The 17769-nt window shown below is 35.8% G+C and overlaps 3 protein-coding genes across 3 annotated transcripts in view; 2 read left to right on the top strand and 1 right to left on the bottom strand.

Annotated features, from left to right (window-relative positions):
* Positions 1-2707, bottom strand: part of styxl1 (serine/threonine/tyrosine interacting-like 1) — a 6759-nt gene extending 4052 nt beyond the window's left edge. Inside the window, exons 1-4 of the mRNA XM_007563009.2 lie at positions 2485-2707; positions 2333-2394; positions 1717-1819; positions 1497-1630 (exon numbers count right to left, since the gene is read on the bottom strand). Of these exons, the coding sequence (XP_007563071.1) occupies positions 1497-1630; positions 1717-1819; positions 2333-2394; positions 2485-2587 (402 nt within the window). The 5' untranslated portion in view covers positions 2588-2707. The remainder of the gene's footprint in view (positions 1-1496; positions 1631-1716; positions 1820-2332; positions 2395-2484) is intronic.
* Positions 2708-4211: 1504 nt separating this feature from the next.
* Positions 4212-10739, top strand: LOC103145539 (hepatocyte cell adhesion molecule-like). Its single transcript, XM_007562994.2, has 7 exons — positions 4212-4397; positions 6072-6413; positions 7983-8264; positions 9373-9466; positions 9686-9753; positions 9823-9896; positions 10473-10739. The coding sequence occupies exons 1-7, from the start codon at positions 4313-4315 to the stop codon at positions 10620-10622; spliced, it is 1095 nt and encodes a 364-aa protein (XP_007563056.1). The 5' UTR covers positions 4212-4312; the 3' UTR covers positions 10623-10739.
* A 5495-nt stretch (positions 10740-16234) lies between these two features.
* LOC103145550 (calpain-5-like) overlaps positions 16235-17769 on the top strand; it is a 33004-nt gene continuing 31469 nt past the window's right edge. The window contains exon 1 of the mRNA XM_007563010.2: positions 16235-16396. The gene's annotated coding sequence lies outside the window, so the exon portion shown is untranslated. The remainder of the gene's footprint in view (positions 16397-17769) is intronic.

The raw sequence follows: 17769 nt of genomic DNA on the forward strand, positions 1-17769 counted from the left end.
AAAAAAAATCCCCATGTCCCCTGGGGGGCTCCGTAGGCTCTGTAGAGGAACGATCAGAAACGGCAGAGAACAGACTCGAGGGGAGGCAGGCAGTTCTCTTCCCTCATCGCTGGGGGCGCTCATGATCCCAGATAATGTGACTCCACAACTGCAGAGTAAGACACTGTGAGCTAGCCATGGAGCTAGCTACACACTAAATAAATAAAGTACAGCGATTTGTTTTCTTCTCTCTTCCGACCTCAACATGAAAGACTACATTTCTACACTTAAACAGTTTTCTAAAGTGGATTTTCAATTGAAGCAGGAGATAATAAATAAAGGAAGAACAACACCAGAGCTGAAAGTTTTGCTTCGAGACAGTGATGATTCTTAAACGGAGTAGAAAAGACATGCCGAGGATAGACTTGGCTTTGGATGAATGGATATTTTTGTGCAGAATTAGCGGTGCATGGATTTCATTGATAAGTAAAGGTAAGACCGCAATAAGATGTTTTGTTTAGTTTTTTTTTAATGATATGTGCGTTTTGTGGGCTACAGTTTGTATGTCTAAATAATTCAGTAAAGTAGAAGCGGTAGCTAATCTACCACAGCAATTATTTATTAATAAAATATTAAGCCTAAAACGTTCTACAACAACATACTGAATATTCTGTTCTGTGTGCAAATTTCTTGAATGTTTTTTTGGTGTTAAATCCTAAAACATGAAGTGGCATTGTTGTCGGTTGCTATGGCAACGAGTCTGCGTTCAGTGTGGAGAATACCTCTTTCCCTTTGCTGTGGATCATAGTACGAAATTAATACCTACATTTCAAAGTTTCACTGAGTTAACGCGGCTATGGATGACATGGCGTTGTATGCCTGCGCGAAATTTCCGTACGTCCAATAACATGCATGGTGTCTATATAAGTCGTAAGTCAGTCCCTCACCAGCAATGAACCTCACCGCACGTCACTGATATACACTGAGACCTTTCTGGGTTGAATCTAAAACCACACATTATAGTCTATATACATATAGAAAGTATGGAGGATCAAAACTGACAAATTTAAAATAAAAGCAGGTATACATAAATCGTCCAATAAATAAATCAGTACACCTTATGCACCAATTAGTTTAAAAACTGAGAAGTTTATGTTTTTTGCCTTATGTTCTATAATTTACTTGACTTCATACTGTATTTTTTAAAATGTTAGTTTTTAAACTTATATATCTAAGCACATATTTTAAATTTTATTTCTTTTATTATTGTTTTGCATTCTCCCTTTAAAGTTAAATGTATATATGGATTTTAATTCTTTAACCTTTTCATCTTGTTTTTTCCTAGGTTTATTTATTACCATGTGTTCTTTTTACATTTTTCCGTTTCATCTGTTTGTTTTACCGTATGGATTTCTGTCTCATTTTGCAAATGAAGAACTTTGGACTGAACAAATACTGAGACTCCTCCTGAATGATTGATGTGTAAAAATAAAGCAGTCTGTCTTAGTGAGTTTTACCCAGATGTTGTAAAGAGTCTTCTCAGTCCTTAAAAATGGGTAAATAGCTGAGAACAGCCTGTAGCCTCCTGCTAGTATTCGAATTGGACGGTAGTAGGATTTTCCCAGCTCCTGGGCACAATCAATGGCCCTACCTAAAATCATAGTGAGGATGATTAACATCTGCTGCTGTGTGGGAAGAAGTTATACCGATACATGGCTACTGATGCTCCAGTATTACTTGTTTCTTCTTCTAAAGAGCTTGTGGTGGCGTCATAGATCACAACATTCTGCATGGTGTCGAGCTGCACTGCATCTGGCAGGTAGAACGTACCATCTCCAGCCTGCAGTTTATCATCATATGAAGTGAAAGGCAAAATCAGTCATGCACAAAACTCTTCATATTGAACAATCATATCTTCAGTTTAAAGCTGCCAGTGTATAACTTCTATATAAGAATTTTTCCATATTTTCAAGAAAAAACCCCCGCTGAAATTACTGCATTTCAAAAGTAAAATATTTTTAACTTTTCAAACTCAGAATTTATTTATTTTTTTTATTTTATTTTATTTTTTTCAAGAAAATTTGTTTTTTTTTGGCAGGAATTTTCTCTACAGAGGCTTTAATACACTGTCATATTTTCGAACAATGTAGCTGAGGTCATTTTTAAAAGGTTGTTTTTTTTTCTGATGTAATTTTCAATAGGATCCAAATATACTACTGCAGAAAGTGTACAAAACATGAAAACCAAAATAGTGTTTCTCTAATTTAAAAATATAAACAAAATATGTTTGTTTTTTCTTTTTTGCTGTAAAATAAATTTTTGAAGACAGACAGCCAGAAACATGATGTCATACCATTTTCACATGTTTGGCTGTAATAATATGACTTGTCAAGAAGTCGTGGGTTTCCTGGGCATCTAGAAAAGAAACATAAAAGTTTCAATGAAGCAATGGGAACAAATGAATAAAACCATCAGAAACCCAGGCAACTGCAGCTGAAATCTCACCAATCAGACAGAGGTAGTTGATCTCGGCCAGCCTCGGCACTTTCCGGGTCTGGTTGAGGAGGTTGTAGAGCTCCACAGGTTCACACAGGATGAGCTCCGCCATGCTGGGAAAGACGGACCAGGAACCAATCAGAACAAAGAGCAGCTGGATGTGGTTATAGTCCAGAGAAACAACAACATCAACAAGCGAGCATGCTGTCTTCACTGGGGAACTTTTTTCTGTTTGACTACTTTCTGTTGCTAAGCAACACAGAATTCCCTCTCACTGGTTGCTGGTGATGATGCAACCTTGAAGTCTCGAATTCATATAAATTCTTTTTGTCGACTTTTATCAAATTTTAGTTTAGAAAAAATAACTTTATTCAGATTACTGATTACTCCTTGAAAAAGTAACTTAGTTAGATTACTGACTACTTGATTTGGAAAGTAACTAAGTTACATTAAAAGTAACTTTTTTAGTTACGTTCAGCAGGTGCTAACAGTGCTCCGCCTCCTGTGAAAATTATATTGAGCCTTGCCAATTGCCAACTTAATTGTAAGTTATTTTAAAATGGTAACATCAACAATGTTACCATTATAAATATAGATAAAAATACTAAAAAGAACACTGTTTACAAAATGCAGTAAGAACAGTTTAGTGAGAGCCAGCTAGACCCGATCAACGTCTGACTGCAAAACAACAAACGGCTGACTCTAATGACTTGTTTTTCTTAAACCTCAGAATGGTCAACTTTCTTTTTTTCCTATCTCCATTTGTCAGTCATACAAATCAACCAGTCATCACAGGCCAACTGCAAAAAAAGAGTGGCAGGTCACTTACGTCACTTACTCATATATTCATGTTTGTCTTCACGAACAGACCTGCTTTTTTTCGGGCAGCATGGATATTCGGACTTATTTAAAAACTAATAATCGGAGGATAAAAGGTAACTAACGAAAATATATATAGGCTGTTACCAAGCAACCCAAGCCAAGCCTATATCAAATTAAACTTTTAAAAAACATTTTATTGTTTATTTTAACAATGTTGGACAGAGCTAATTTTTTTGTCTAACTCTTTAGTGTTTTAGCTAAGTCAATTTTTCCAGATAAACTTTAAAACTCTTTGTAAACCTTCATTTTAATAATATTCAACATATGAGTTGACGTTTTGGTTACTGACTTTTAAGAATTCTTAGCTGATTATAGTCATGCTCTTATTTTGAAGGAGGTGAAGTTTTGTTTCCTCTGATCATGATCAGATTTGACAAAATATATTTATTACTGTGTAAATGGTAAAACAAAACAATAACAAACAAATGAGGCATACAGAAGAATACTCCACTTACATGAATGTACTGTGTTGTAACACTTGTTGAGACATGGTTGAATTTAGTGCTTTAGCTTTAACTCTTTAGCTTCTATGTTGATATAGGGCCTTAGTGCCAGTAGAACTAATGTCAACAAAAACCTAGCATTTTGGCAGGGGTCTGTACACTTAATAAATATAATGTAGCCGTAATGTAACTCCCTGTCCGTCAGTATCAAAACAACTAATCCTCTCTCTTTTTTTTAATCAGCTAGCATTTGAAGCTCGCGCTGTGAAAGTAGTTTGATTCTGATCATAACGGAGTTTGCATGAATTAAACGCAGTTTTGTTTTATTATAACAAGACTGACTGAACCCTGACGCTTACACACACACTTTTGTTCTGCTTATACAGTGGCGTTTGGAGAACAACACGTACTCAGTTCCAGGCTGGCCTGAATGAGTGACTGTGTCCCCCGTCCTGCCCAGAGCCATAAATCATGCTGACAGTCTGTGAGAAAAACAAAGCTTTTTCCTCAAGATGCAGACAGAGAAGGACGCTCCTTCCAAAGGAAAAAAGATCTACCACATTTTTTCACTCGTATTTTTTGGCTGCTTAAACTCAGGTAAGAAACGCCGTCAGGATAAAATACTTGGAAATTTGCAGCACAACTGAACTACTAAGCCAGTCAGCATAACAAATTTGACCGGATGATAAATTGTTCCAGATGTTTTTTGCGATAAATGACAATGTTGTTGTTTTGAGACCATTTTCAAGTAACATAATAGTAACGGCATAATAATGCAAGAACACATTCTCAAGGATCAATAAACGTTAAATTTTAATGAACATTTAACACTGGAACAGGAAGACATTTTAAATATCCAAAATAAATAAACAATACAACAGAAACAACAAATAAAATTAATTATGAGGTCTCTGAGCTGTCGTTCAAAACAAGGTATAATTGAGACCAAAACTCAAGACTGAAGTCTTTTATCTTTTATTGGTCAAAAGAGAGACAAGAAAAAAAACTGTTAAGTCATATAATGGAAATTATTGAGTTTGTTTTAATTTGTCATGCAATTATTTACTACTTATTGTGTCAGAACCATAATACGTTGAAAAAGCAATGATTAAATATTAAATGCATGTTTATGTTGCTCATTTTTATTCTGTTGCATGAGAGCATATTTACTTTCACAGCCTTACCTTAAGCAGCGACTACAGGAAGAGTTTTATGATGCAGGGAGAACAGATTACAAATTTAAAATCTTTTAAATTTTTAAATTTATAAAATGCTTAGGACATGATAAAAATAGCAACAGATGTCCAGTTTTTTCTCCACCACACCCTGTTGAGTTATTTTACCTCGTCACAATGTCAGCATTTGTTGAGATGCTGGATTGTATCCGACTGCTTGTTTTGTTCTCCACAGTCCGTATCAGAAGTGGCAGTGTCAGATTTTTTCAGCTGTGTTTACGTGTTATTATGTTATTGTGGGTCACTAAGCTGCTCTGTTTCTGCAGCACTAGCCTGGTGTCTGGATTGCCCTTTTCATGGACTGCCAAAAGGGAAATCTGAACACACAATGCCAACTTTTGTTGCTCCATGTGGCCCCATCCCATAGTGTAACAGCTGTTACCATAGCAATGAGGCTCCAGAGTGACACAGCTGTATTATTCTGTACAGTTGTTGGATAAATCCTACCTGCTTTTCCGTGTTTTAGATTTTGAAAACCCTTACAGATGTGTTGTGTTTTGAATAATAGTGCATTAATTTGGATTTAATAGAAATCACGTGCCAACCAAGGCATTGTTGGTACAGAAGCATTTAACTGCTAAAACTAAAATAAATATGGAAGTGATAATTCCTCTTTTTAGCAAAAATTAAAACCGATTATAACTATACCTGTTGCAATAAGCAATAAATCAATGACAAATTAAAACAAGCTCAATGATTTCCATTTGCATGATTTATTATTTTTCTCTTTCTACCAAAAACTGGATGACAAGTGTTAAATGTTCATTAGAATTTAAAGTTGATTGATCTTTGAGATTGTGTTCTTGCATTATTATGTCATTCCCATTACATTACTTGAAAATTGTCTCCAAAATAACGATAATATCGTTTATTGCAATAACTTTTGGAATAATTTGCTGTCCAGCAAAATTTGAGACATATCCCGTTTATAACAACTGTATATCATTTAGAAGCGATTTGTTCTAATTTGAATTTTAAAACATCATCCACTATACTGTTTCTAATGTCCAGTGAAACTCTCCATGCTGTTCTGCAGGTGAGGTGGGAGCCGTCAACATGACCATCCCTAACGCTCTGATCAGAGGAGCGGTCGGGGGAGAGGCCCTCCTGTCGGTCCGCTACAGCAGCTTCAGCCTCGACCTGCCGGTTATCAAGTGGCAGCTCCAGAGGGAGAAGGCGGTCACCGTGGTCCAGTCCATCGGAACTGACATCATTGGGACCTTGAGGCCTGAGTATCAAGACCGGATTCTGGTGTTTGAGAACGGGACTCTGCTTCTCCACAACCTCAGACTGTCTGATGACGGGACTTACGACGTGGAGATCTCCATCACAGACGACATTTTTACTGGAGAGGGAAGCATCACACTCACTGTGGATGGTAGGGTCAGAAACAGCTCGGTGTAGCTGCTGATCACTTATTCAAGGTTCTAACTTTGGAGCTTAATTCAGGCCATAAAATCTGCTCAATAGAAAAATAAATAAATAAAACTGAAAAACAAAATTATTTGAAGCTAAGAAATATTTTGAAACTGTGAAAAAGAAACTGGAATCTGAAAAGTATTTTTGAAAAATTTTTTAGTATCAAAGCTTCTTTTCAGTTGTGATAGAGTGTCTTCAGAGGCTTCTTAATATTCTCCGTAATACAGACTGCTACAAGAGATATTTCCTGCCAACAGCCATCACTATCCACAATAACTCTGAAGAATCTGAATTAATATTAGTTACAATTAATATTAGTTGCTGAATTAATGTTGGCTGATTTCCCTTTGAGATCAATAAAATAGTTTTGAATGGAACTGAATTTTTTTTTTTTTTTTTTCAATTTCAAAACTCTGGACTCTGGGCATAAGACTGATGTATTTTCTTCTAAGTATTCTTCAAACATGACACTGAGGATTAATTAAATTTTTCAATCTTTCTGAGTTCCCAAACTCAATGCATTGAAACAAAATCTTCAGTTTCTAAAGTTTTTATCCCAACTGGAGATGTTTAAATGTTCTGAATGTCATGGAGGTATTCTGTTTTTGGCTCTGGTCTTACTGTAGGTGGGATAAGCTATGCTGGGAATCCTGGGAGTTCACTGACCTCCATTAATGAGATGTTTGTTTCATAAGAGACAGAAGAAGCTGCTTGAGACGCATTATTCAATGAGAAAGTTATCTGTTAGTATCTAAACCTACATTTATTACCTAAAGGCAACCACAGCAGTGGGAGCATAAACTTTAATATGTCTTATTGATATTTTTAAGATAAAGTAATGCATTCATCTAAATTGGAAGGATTGTGCAGCACATTAAAAATGTATTCACCCCTGTGATGTTTTACAATTTTTTCCTTTTGTAAATCTATCATAAGCAGCAAAATTTTTTTTTTTTTTGACAAAGCAACTTAATTTGAACACTTTATATCAGAAGTAAAACTGATTTCTATGAAAAAAAGACAAATAAGTACAAATATATATCATAAAATAAGTGACTGCATAAATATCCATCCACTTTAAAGTGATTAACCTAATTCAACAGCTTGTATCCAGAGTTTCCATTAACTGTATAAATGCATACATTTTAATTATGAAAATAAATTTGCTTAATGAAAACGTTTGTTTTTCGATAAAGTTTTGTGTCAAAATTAGTTTTTCACAAAACTGCAATGGAAATGCTTTTTCCACATCACACGAGTCACATAGTGAACAACCGGATGTTACTACTGGTGGAAAAGACAAAGAAGAAAACAGGAAGTAGTTGGAGGTTGATGGCACTGCGTGTTTTTTAATGACTTACAAATTCATCCCATGGTAATTTAATACAGTTTCTTAATTAATAGAAACACCATTAATTGCGAAATTGTGTTTTTTTGACAATAGCAGAATATTGACAAAGTTTTGTGCTTACATTTCCGTACATGTTTATATTAATGAGCGTTGGTGTTTGCTCTCACCCTCACCCAGAGCCCATATCCAGGCCGTACATCCACATGGAGGCCTCATCCGTCCTGGAGCTCAGCGAAAACTTTGTCCTTAACTGTTCTCATGAAAACGGGACCAGAACCACTTACAAATGGTTTAAAGGTGGGAAACCCCTGGCCAATGAAACACGGTTCATGTTGTCACCTGATCAGAAGTGCCTGACCATCAGCCGAGTGTTGATGACTGATGAGGATATCTACAGCTGCACCGTAGAGAACCCACTGGGCAACATGACCAGCCTGCCAATCAGACTGGCCGTGTACAGTAAGTAATAACATAAGTTTGTCAGTTAAGCCTGTATGCTAGACATGCTGACATGGCCAGTATTATTTTTTTACAGGGACACAAATAGTTCAAGTGAAAAACCCAGAAACATTTCACAGAGTAAACTCCTCCAAATTTACTTTGTGAAATCACAATTATTAGGTAAGGGAGTATTTTGCCAAAAATGAGATTTAATTGACTCAGAAAAGTCAATTAAATTAGAGGGATGCTCGGATGGCGTATTAGGGCTATTGGAGACAGAAAGAAAGGAAGAGTAAATTTCCCCCACATTTTGAGATTATTCTTAGAAATTTTCTTGAATTTATTTTTTAAATGTCTGAGCTCAAAATGTCCAAAAATGTTCTTCAGTAAAGACAGAAATTTTGAGATAAATCTCTGCAATTTTCTAGAAAAATTTGGAAATTTCTGAGCTCCAAAAGTCAAAAACTGGCAAGAATAAACTCAGAAAGTTTGAGATCAATCTCAGAAATATTCTAGAAAAAATTTTGTGGAAATTTCTGAGGTTGAAAAGCTGAAAATTCTTTGGTTTCTTCTCCCAAATTTTTGACTTTTGGAGCTCAGAAGTTTCCTTGTCTTTCTGGAAAATTTCAGACATTAATCTCAAAATTTCTGAATTTTTCTCACAAATTTGCACCTCCTTTTTTTCCCTAGAAAAAAAGGAGATAGGAAGAGGGTTGCAACGTGGATCATTGATGCCAGAACCATTAAAATCTTGTTAGCAAACATGGTCCCAAGAAACCAACATGAGAGAAAGATGGGCTGAAAGCTTTCTGGTTGTTCAATAAAAAAAAAAATCCTTAGAACTACAACTTGCACACATTCTGAGGGAAAATCACTGGAAGTGTGAATCAAATATCTTCAAACCAGAATCAGAGCACCAAAGCTTTGATAAGCTTTTGGTGCCCTCTGCTGGAGAGGTTAGCATAGAAATGTCCCCCTTTTTTGGGATTACACATCACAGACAGAGCATGTGTCGTAACAAAAGCAGCTTTACTGTCAGATTTCGGGTTAGATGTTAAAATGGTAATTAAAATAAACAAGCCTCACTTATGTAAACATTTATTCATTAGCTCTTGTTTCTCACCAGGGAGAAGCTCCGTGTACATCATGCTTTCCACTGGAGGAATCTTCATCCTCATCACGCTGGTAACAGTGTGTGCATGCTGGACTCCTTCTAAAAAGTAAACTGCGATACTGTTAATTAACCATTATGGAGCTAAATTGGGGTCATAAAGTTTGTTAAAAAGGAAAAAAAAAATACTTTTTTCAGTTTCTTCTTTTTTTTATTTTGAATAAACTTTATGACCCCAATTTACCTCCGTAGTCCATCAACCGTACAAATGCAAATGTACATCCACTGCATATTTACCAATGTTTTTTTGTTTGTTTTTTAATCTCAGGTCAAGACAGGAAACTAGAAAGTCCAGGATTTATGGTAATTCTCATCATAAACAGCTTAAACAGAAAGGTAAAAATAAAATTTCTGGAGAGTTCAGCTAAAATTGACGTCTCTGTAGTAACATGTTTTCCTTTACAGATGATGTGCTTCCCAAAATGAGGGAACATAATGGGATAAAAGCAGTAACTTCCCTTTATGTCCTCCAACAAAAGGTATGACTCTTCTCAGCACTCTGCTTATTTACAGTTTTTGGCTTCAACTTAACTCACTCACTCTTTGGTTACCTAGCAACAAATAGCTAATTTCCGCTGCTGCAATTTAAGGTTTTGCCATCGTTCCTCATAACTGCTTAAAAATAGAAAATGGCATGAAGTGAAAATTGTGGATAAAACACAAAAGACCACACCACCAGTTTAGAAATATTTCAGATATTTAAAACAAAAAAGCTTATCTATCTATCTTGACTGATAACTTGTGGTCAGTCAAGTTATCATCAAGTTATGATACATTTTTCAGCCATATTGTCCCTGAACTATAGTATTCTTCACTAAAAGCAGAATATTTAAAACCTGCTTTAGATTTGTGAAACCTTTATTTGATTTGTGAAAGTTTAATGAAGGACGATGCTAATGTGTTCCCAAATCAGTGTTAGTCACCAGCTGACACAATTTTTGTATTTTTGTTAACTCAATTGTGAAATTACGCTTTCTTTCATATCTGAGAGTGTTTTAAAAATCCAGATGTTTTTTAAAGTACTGCAGATAAACCACTAAGCTCTTGTTTTGTAGGAACCCTCCGTCGACGACTTGTCCAGCAACAGCATTGGGTCTCCTTCTGAACTGGACAGCCCTCCATCCTACACAACTTTCCCCAACTACACAAACTCCCTGGTGCGGTCAGGTGGAACTCCAGCCAGCTCCTTCCCAAAGTGTGTCTGAAACTTCATAAACTTGTTCATCATACAAAATGAAGCAGCAGGTCATTTGGTGCCTGCCTTTGTGCAAAACTTTAACTTTGAGTCTTTGTGAACTCAAATAAAAACTGTAAGCATTTTTTTTAAAGATCTGTTACCCAGCATCTTGCAAAAGTATTTGCACTCATGAAGACTTTTTTACATTTTGCAGTGTCGCAGTTAAAAACATTAGGGTGTGTTATTGGGATTTTATGTAACAGACCAACACAAAGACCAGTGGTGTCCAAACTTTTTGCAGAGACGGCCAAAGCCCGCAAATTTCAATAAATTTATTGTTATGTCTTTAGATTTACCTGCTCAATAATAAACAAAATGTTTATGAAATCTGTACATCATTAAAGATAAAGAACAGAAATGGTTTAGGACTGTTGTGCTACTAAAAGAAATAGAGATGATTTCCACATTTTTTGGGGGACATCAGTTGTTTTCTATTTTGTTGGTCAAATTTTGAACATTCTTGACTTGTAGTCTGGGGACAAACAAAATAATATGGCCATACTTTGGGCAGTCCTGTAGTAGGCGAATTAAAGCTGCAGGTCATCTGGGGTACGTCTCTAACAACTTTTAGTATATTAAGAAATTGCATATTTTTTGCATTCTTTTTCAAACAATAGTCCCAAGTTCTGTCAAATATGATGGGAAGCAACAGTGAACATCAACTTACAAGTTTTGCCATGGATTTGGGCTTTGATTAGGCCGCTTAACGCATAAATATGCTCTGATCTAAATTATATCTCAAGTTTTCCTCAGCTTCGAACAGGTTTTCTTCCAGGATTTTCTTGTATTTAGTTACATTTCCCATCAATTCAGACCAGTTTTCCTGTCCCACCAAAAAATAAATAAATAAATGTCCCCACAGCATGATGCTGCCACCACTGTGTGTCATCATGGGTTAAGGGTGATGCATGTAGTGTTAGTCGTGCAGTACACGCATCATGAAGGTTCCTACTTGCATCATGTAGTACATGCATCATGTAGTACTACATGGATCATGTAGTACATGCATCATGTAGTACTACATGCACTACATGCATTTGGTCCTACTTTCAACATGTTTTTATATGTTGAAAGTAGGACCAAAGTTGCAGGCAGGAACTTTTGGTAACCATAATGAAAGTCTAATCATTAAAACAGAAAACCTATAGAACTTGCACAAGAAAAACAGGCAGATTAACCAATTAATAATAAAATAATAATAAACTTTATTTATATAGCACCTTCCAACAGCTCCTTGCATTGACTAAAGTGCTGTACAAAGTAAAACAAATAAATGCTCAACAAAATTAAATCAGTGTGAATCAAAAATACAACCAGAATAAAAGAAGGTAAAAATAATATAGAAACGTACAGCCACTGAGGCTATATACAGAGGAAATGTTGAAATGGTGAATAATTAACACAAACTAAAAACAAAGGGGGGGCATATTAACACTGAACTAGAGGATAAACCGAAATACATAGAACAGAACACAAGAAGATAATAAATGAATATACATGGCACAGAGTTTGACCCAAAATGGAAAAATCTAAATAAATATAATATACTTGGCATATTATCACAACTTGTTCAAACATTTTCCATGTTGAAGCTCATATGACGAACTTATGTTTAAATGTCAAGAGACCCATAGAGTTAATTTTGGTCAACATGGCATAAGCAACTCAAAATGTGGGAAAAAGCAGACAATTGTGCACATTCACTTGCATGACGTACAAACATACTGGCAACTGAGAAGTTGCTGGGAAACTGGGAGATGTTGAAGGCTTGATTTGGAACCTAACTCTACTTTTAAACTTTGGTCTAAATGATGCTGTTTTTATCCCTTATGTTCTCTAAAAAAATCCTCTGAGTCCAGAAACATAACAGCTCCATATGTTTACTTATAAGGTGCCTTTAATTGGTTGCTCATGTTTTGTTTTGTTTTTTTATTATTTGCCTTTCATGTATGTCCAAATTACGCACTACTTTGTGTTTCTCTATCACATAAAATGCACAAAAATAGGTTGAAGTTAGTGGTCATAATGTGAAAAAGTTTAAATTGTATGAATACGTCTACGTTTATGGCTCATCTATGATTGTATCCTTCAGGTTTTCATTATTACTAGTTCCTGGAAAACTGCAGTAAAAAGCTCAGACAACAGGAACACTGACTCTAAAATTACACATTTCAGCAGATTTCAGAATTACATTTGACAAGTTCTAACATTCCTATCATCCATCTCCATAAAGGTGCAGGGTGGTCAGTAAGATAAAAACATGTATTATTTACACTTCTCTAGCATGTGTGACATATCATGTTGTGTATGAGGAAATTCAAAACTTTGTAGTGTCTTTTGTGTTAATAAAAATTTAGAAATATGTGAAGCAATGTATGGTTGTGAAAAAGTTAGGACACCACACAAAAGGATAGAGATCAGGGCTTTGACTAGGTCAAAGTTTTGACCTAGTCTAGGTCAAGGTCTAAGTTGGAGTGAATCTTATCGTGTCCTGATTTCTTCCCAGACAGAAACGGATTATTATTTTTTTTACTACATTTTATAGAACAAATTAAATGGTATTCTATTCACTTTATTTATATTGCTTTAATTTCCCAATACTGTTAAAATTTATATTAAATATTCATATGTTTTCACATGACTGCAATTTGAATTTTAAAGATAGTTAATTAAACTGAATTTAAGAGAATTGTATTTTTGCATTATATTATGTATTATTATTTGTCTTTTTATGAACTGAATCTCTTTTAAATATACTTCAGCTTTTTTCTGATTTCTTTTATTTATTTTTTAAAAGTGAATCAAATGTACTAATCAGCCTTTTTGTGTGCTTTTGTTTTGTTTTCTATCCCCCCATTCCTTAACAATACACATGTATATACTGCTATGCACAAGGTTTTTTCTATCTTTCTCTCCCACACTGTTCTAAATTGGTATATCCCTTGTTCATATAAATGAGAACAGAAAAAAACAGCAAATGATCAGAGGATATTTCTGTCTTTTAAGTTATAACTCTGTATTGCTCTGAAAAAAATAATAAAAAAGTAAAGCAAATCATCAAGCTGTTGGAAGTGATAAGACTGGAAAACAGAGTGGAGCATTTCTTAGGTATGTTTCTTGTAATATAGATCATTGAAAAGGTAATTATTGAACTATATTTTTATTCTTGATATTTCTCAACATTTTTATGATTTACAGAAAAGCCACTGAAGTCTCACAATTACCCTTTCATGATGAGCATCAACAGATGAAGAGGATAAAATATTACTGGGAAAAAAGCAGACAGCTTTAAGATCTGAAGGTGGAAGTAAAATAATCTCTCCTCTCTATTTTCAAATAACACAACCTGTTTGGGTTTATGAAAGAATTTTAATTTCTAATTGCAATTATTAATGAAATTGACAAAAAAAAAATAAAAAATAAAAATTGAGGATTTGGAGCCATATACAAAATTTTTTACAGAATTGGTCTAGAAATATTTACTGGCATTTAAAATAAGGCATCAGTTGTTTCTTTTCAGGGTCAAACAGAGTTATGAGTGGCTGAATAGATTTCACATGCTTTGTTTTCACATGCTGTAATTTTTTTCAGTCTGAAGATGCACAATTAGTTAAGTTGAGAGGCATGACATGATAATACAAGCATTCCTGATTTAGTTCTGGAAATGACTTGCATGATGTACCACATGGTGGCACCTGAAGCCATTTTCACAGCTTGTTTCAGCTCTCAAATATTTCAAGATAGAAAATATCCAGTTATTGGTTTCACTCCAGTCATTTCAAGATGTGAACCACACTTTAACTCATCCAGATACTTTCACTTAGTAGAGTTTTCTTAAAAAAAAAGAAAAAAGAAACAACACAAAACAGCCCATGACAGCCAAGTGATAACATGTTTACAGATGCTTTTTATTTTATGAATTTATGACATTTAACCATACAGTCATCCTCATTAGGAGAAATAAAAGTGCTAAAACATCAGTCTTTGTCTTGTTCATTTATATAATGTGTTTCACTGGGTGGTGGACTTACATAAATAAATTAACTTTCCAATCATATTATGATTAGTATAACATTCAGAACTGATCAAAGGGGCTTCTGAAGCTTAACTTGACTTGGTAAAAAAAATTACTGAATAACTTAAATAGCTGAAGACCACCAGAAATTTTGTGGTGCAACCGAAGTCACTATGAAGAAAATTCTTACAAACTGAAAATGTGTCACAGTAAAAGTCTTTAAAAACAGTTAAATGACATGCCAAATAAATTTCTTATGTAGTGATACTACACCTAGAAATGTATGTTTGCATTGGTTCGTATGTTGGTTTAAGATTACTCCTTATAAACAATTCAAATGTGAGATGTTTTACATTAATTTCTGAGCCTCAAATTTTACTTTTATCAATAATATTCAAAGGATTCATGTAAAGAATAAACATAACATTTATATTTTCAGATTCAAATTGGGACTCTATGTAACCTGGTCACGTTGATCCACCACTATATTTGGCTTTTATGTCTTAGTTACTGCCATTGTTTTTTTTTTGTTTTTTTTTGTTGTTGTTTTTTAACGGAAATAAAAAAAAATATTGTGATTTATCATCCATCTTTATTTTTTATTTGCGCCCGGATGTTACACACAGACGGAAGTAAACCACGTGGAAGACTGTAATTAGTCGGATACTTTATTTCTTTAATTACAGCATATTGCATCCTCTGGTCGTTTGTGACAGAAGGGATTACAGCAGGCCTGTAAGATCTACGCATGCGCTGTAAGCATCCTACCATCCATCCTTTAAACACCCCCCCAGCGCAACATCCTCTCCGGTTGAAATGAAGACCTCCGTCAAGTTCAGGCAGATCACACAGAAGACTTCCTTTGTGAACCTTCTCAATTTTGTCTTTTTTCGGCAATAAGCCATAATGATCCAAATAAACCCTTGAAATATGTCTCTCTGTGTGTTTGAATCAATTTGGGCAATGTGTAAGTTTCTCTTTTTGAAATAAACTACTGAAATAATTCTGATGTATTGGGAGGAACCTTTATTGAATTTTGAAACACGATAAGCAATGATTAAAAAAAATGTCGGCCTTAGTAAAGTGGAATTATTCCTCTCTAATACTTTTTATAACATGGAACTCGGAAAATCTGCGTAGGAATTGGACGCACCAAAATCAATTAGCAGCTAAAGTGTAGGTTGTCGCTCTGAAGCTAGGTTAGCTGCCAACCGCTGCTGCTTGGTAAATATTTGTTAAATTTGTTGTTTTTGCTGCATTTTATCTATTAATAAACTCTTGAAATTAAAATAATTGACTGTAAAGGTAACGACAATGTTGAAAAAACCTTTTTTTTAATAGAGTTATGTCTCAAAGTGCCGCTTGGAAATCAAAATAGATACATTTTATCATTAGCAAGATAGCTAGTTTTAGTGGCTGTTTTATTTTAACATTTTTTGTTGATGTCACCGACATTATTTACTATTTAAATCTGGTTTTGACGACTAAAATTATGATAAAGGCAGCAAAGTGTGTCTTATTTTGAAATCTGGGTAGGTGAATTTCCTGTTGCGGCGCAGCTGCTTGTCGCTGGAGTGGAGCTCCGTCAGAGGACCAGGGAGAGCGTGGTGAGGAATCCCAGCAGCCCCCCCGGAGAGTGCGAGCCGGACCGGCTGGACCCCCTCCCCCTGCCCCCGGAGGAGGACCCGAGAGAGACCCACGTTGCCACGGGAGAGGCCTCGGTTCAGGTAACCGTTCAGTGCGTGTGGTTCGTGCTGCTTTTCCCGGGCAGCCAGGTGCTTTCCAGAGGGTTGCTGGAGATGGAGAGGCGGCGGGCGGTGAGCCGCACGAACCTCTGCAGACCTGACATCCTGTAGCAGTCTGATTTATACAGTCTCTGCACAAGGGTTGCTATGCCAAAACTGAAGGGGCAGGTTAGGGGTCGGCTTTATTTTAGCACCACATTTCACCGGTGTGAAAGGGTCTGTGCGCCTCGATGCGCAAAAATAGCGGCACATATTATACATCCTGGATATCAGAACCCCCTAGTCCTCCTCTTCTGCTTTTCCTTGTGAGATGCTTTGCTTGTTTTTGTATTCTGTGTCATACGCAGGCGTGTGATGATGGTTTAACTGCAGCTCTGAATATTTCAGAAGCACAGTTCTCTACCAAAACAAATCCACCGTTGCTATAGTTATTTACTTGCAGAAGCAATTTTATAATACTGGTAATTCTCTTAGAGAACAAAAACACCTCGTTAGTTCTGCCTTCAAAGTGGAACTTTGTATATGGTGCTGAGGAGCTTGTATCCTGCAGAAAAAAGGAGTAATGGATTAATATTTCTTAGATTCATTATTCTGCAGTACTGAGAAGTAATGTTCATGCCTCAGGTCTTAGAGGAATTTATTGATGTTATATCCTTATGGTCTGCTGAAAGCCTATAAAACTAGATCCATATAAATATTAAGAAATAACATGTCTAAAGATCATTGGTTAGGAAACAAAAATGATGATTAAATAGTTTTGTGGTATTTTGGAGCCCAAAAATATTTATGAATAATAGCAGTTAAAGTTAGATAAGTTACCAAAGTGAACCTTGTCAGGGCCAAACCATGGTAGCTGATATGAGGAGATACTGCAGAGGGGAGATCACGATCCTGGGAGGATGGGAAGCTGGGATAGCCCTCCTCTCTGATGCAGAAGGGGAGTGGGGTGGGTTGGTGGTGGTAGAGGCAGTGGCTGCGTTGGTTTGGATCAGGGATGGTGTGGCGCACCCATCCCTTCCTCCCTCCCTGTCCGTGGTATATACTGGTGCATTACTGCTCCCCGTTCACTTCTGAGTGTAATCAGTCTGTCAGCAGCAGCAGACTCAATAAGTCACCCCAGCACTAACACAAGAACACACTCTCCTCTCTGATTTCTGACCAGAATGTTGCCACGTCAGCTGCCTCCTGCTGTGTGCATCAGTTCTGTCAACAGTTGTAATCATTGTTTCTCACAGGGAAAATATGTTTGTCTTGACAACAAGTGACACAGAGTGTGTCAGACATGTTCTTTCTTTCTTTGTTTCTTTCTTTCTTTGTTTCTTTCTTTCTTTGTTTCTTTCTTTCTTTGTTTCTTT

The sequence above is a fragment of the Poecilia formosa genome, unplaced genomic scaffold (genome assembly GCF_000485575.1).
Source record: "Poecilia formosa unplaced genomic scaffold, Poecilia_formosa-5.1.2 Scaffold143, whole genome shotgun sequence".
Taxonomy (NCBI): Eukaryota; Metazoa; Chordata; class Actinopteri; order Cyprinodontiformes; family Poeciliidae; genus Poecilia; species Poecilia formosa.

Coding starts and splice junctions, on each gene's coding strand:
- LOC103145539 (XM_007562994.2), top strand. CDS start 4,313: ATGCAGACAGAGAAGGACGCTCCTTCCAAAGGAAAAAAGATCTACCAC. Junction 9,467..9,685: donor TGCTGGACTCCTTCTAAAAA/GTAAACTGCGAT, acceptor TTTTAATCTCAG/GTCAAGACAGGAAACTAGAA. Junction 9,754..9,822: donor TAAACAGCTTAAACAGAAAG/GTAAAAATAAAA, acceptor TTTCCTTTACAG/ATGATGTGCTTCCCAAAATG.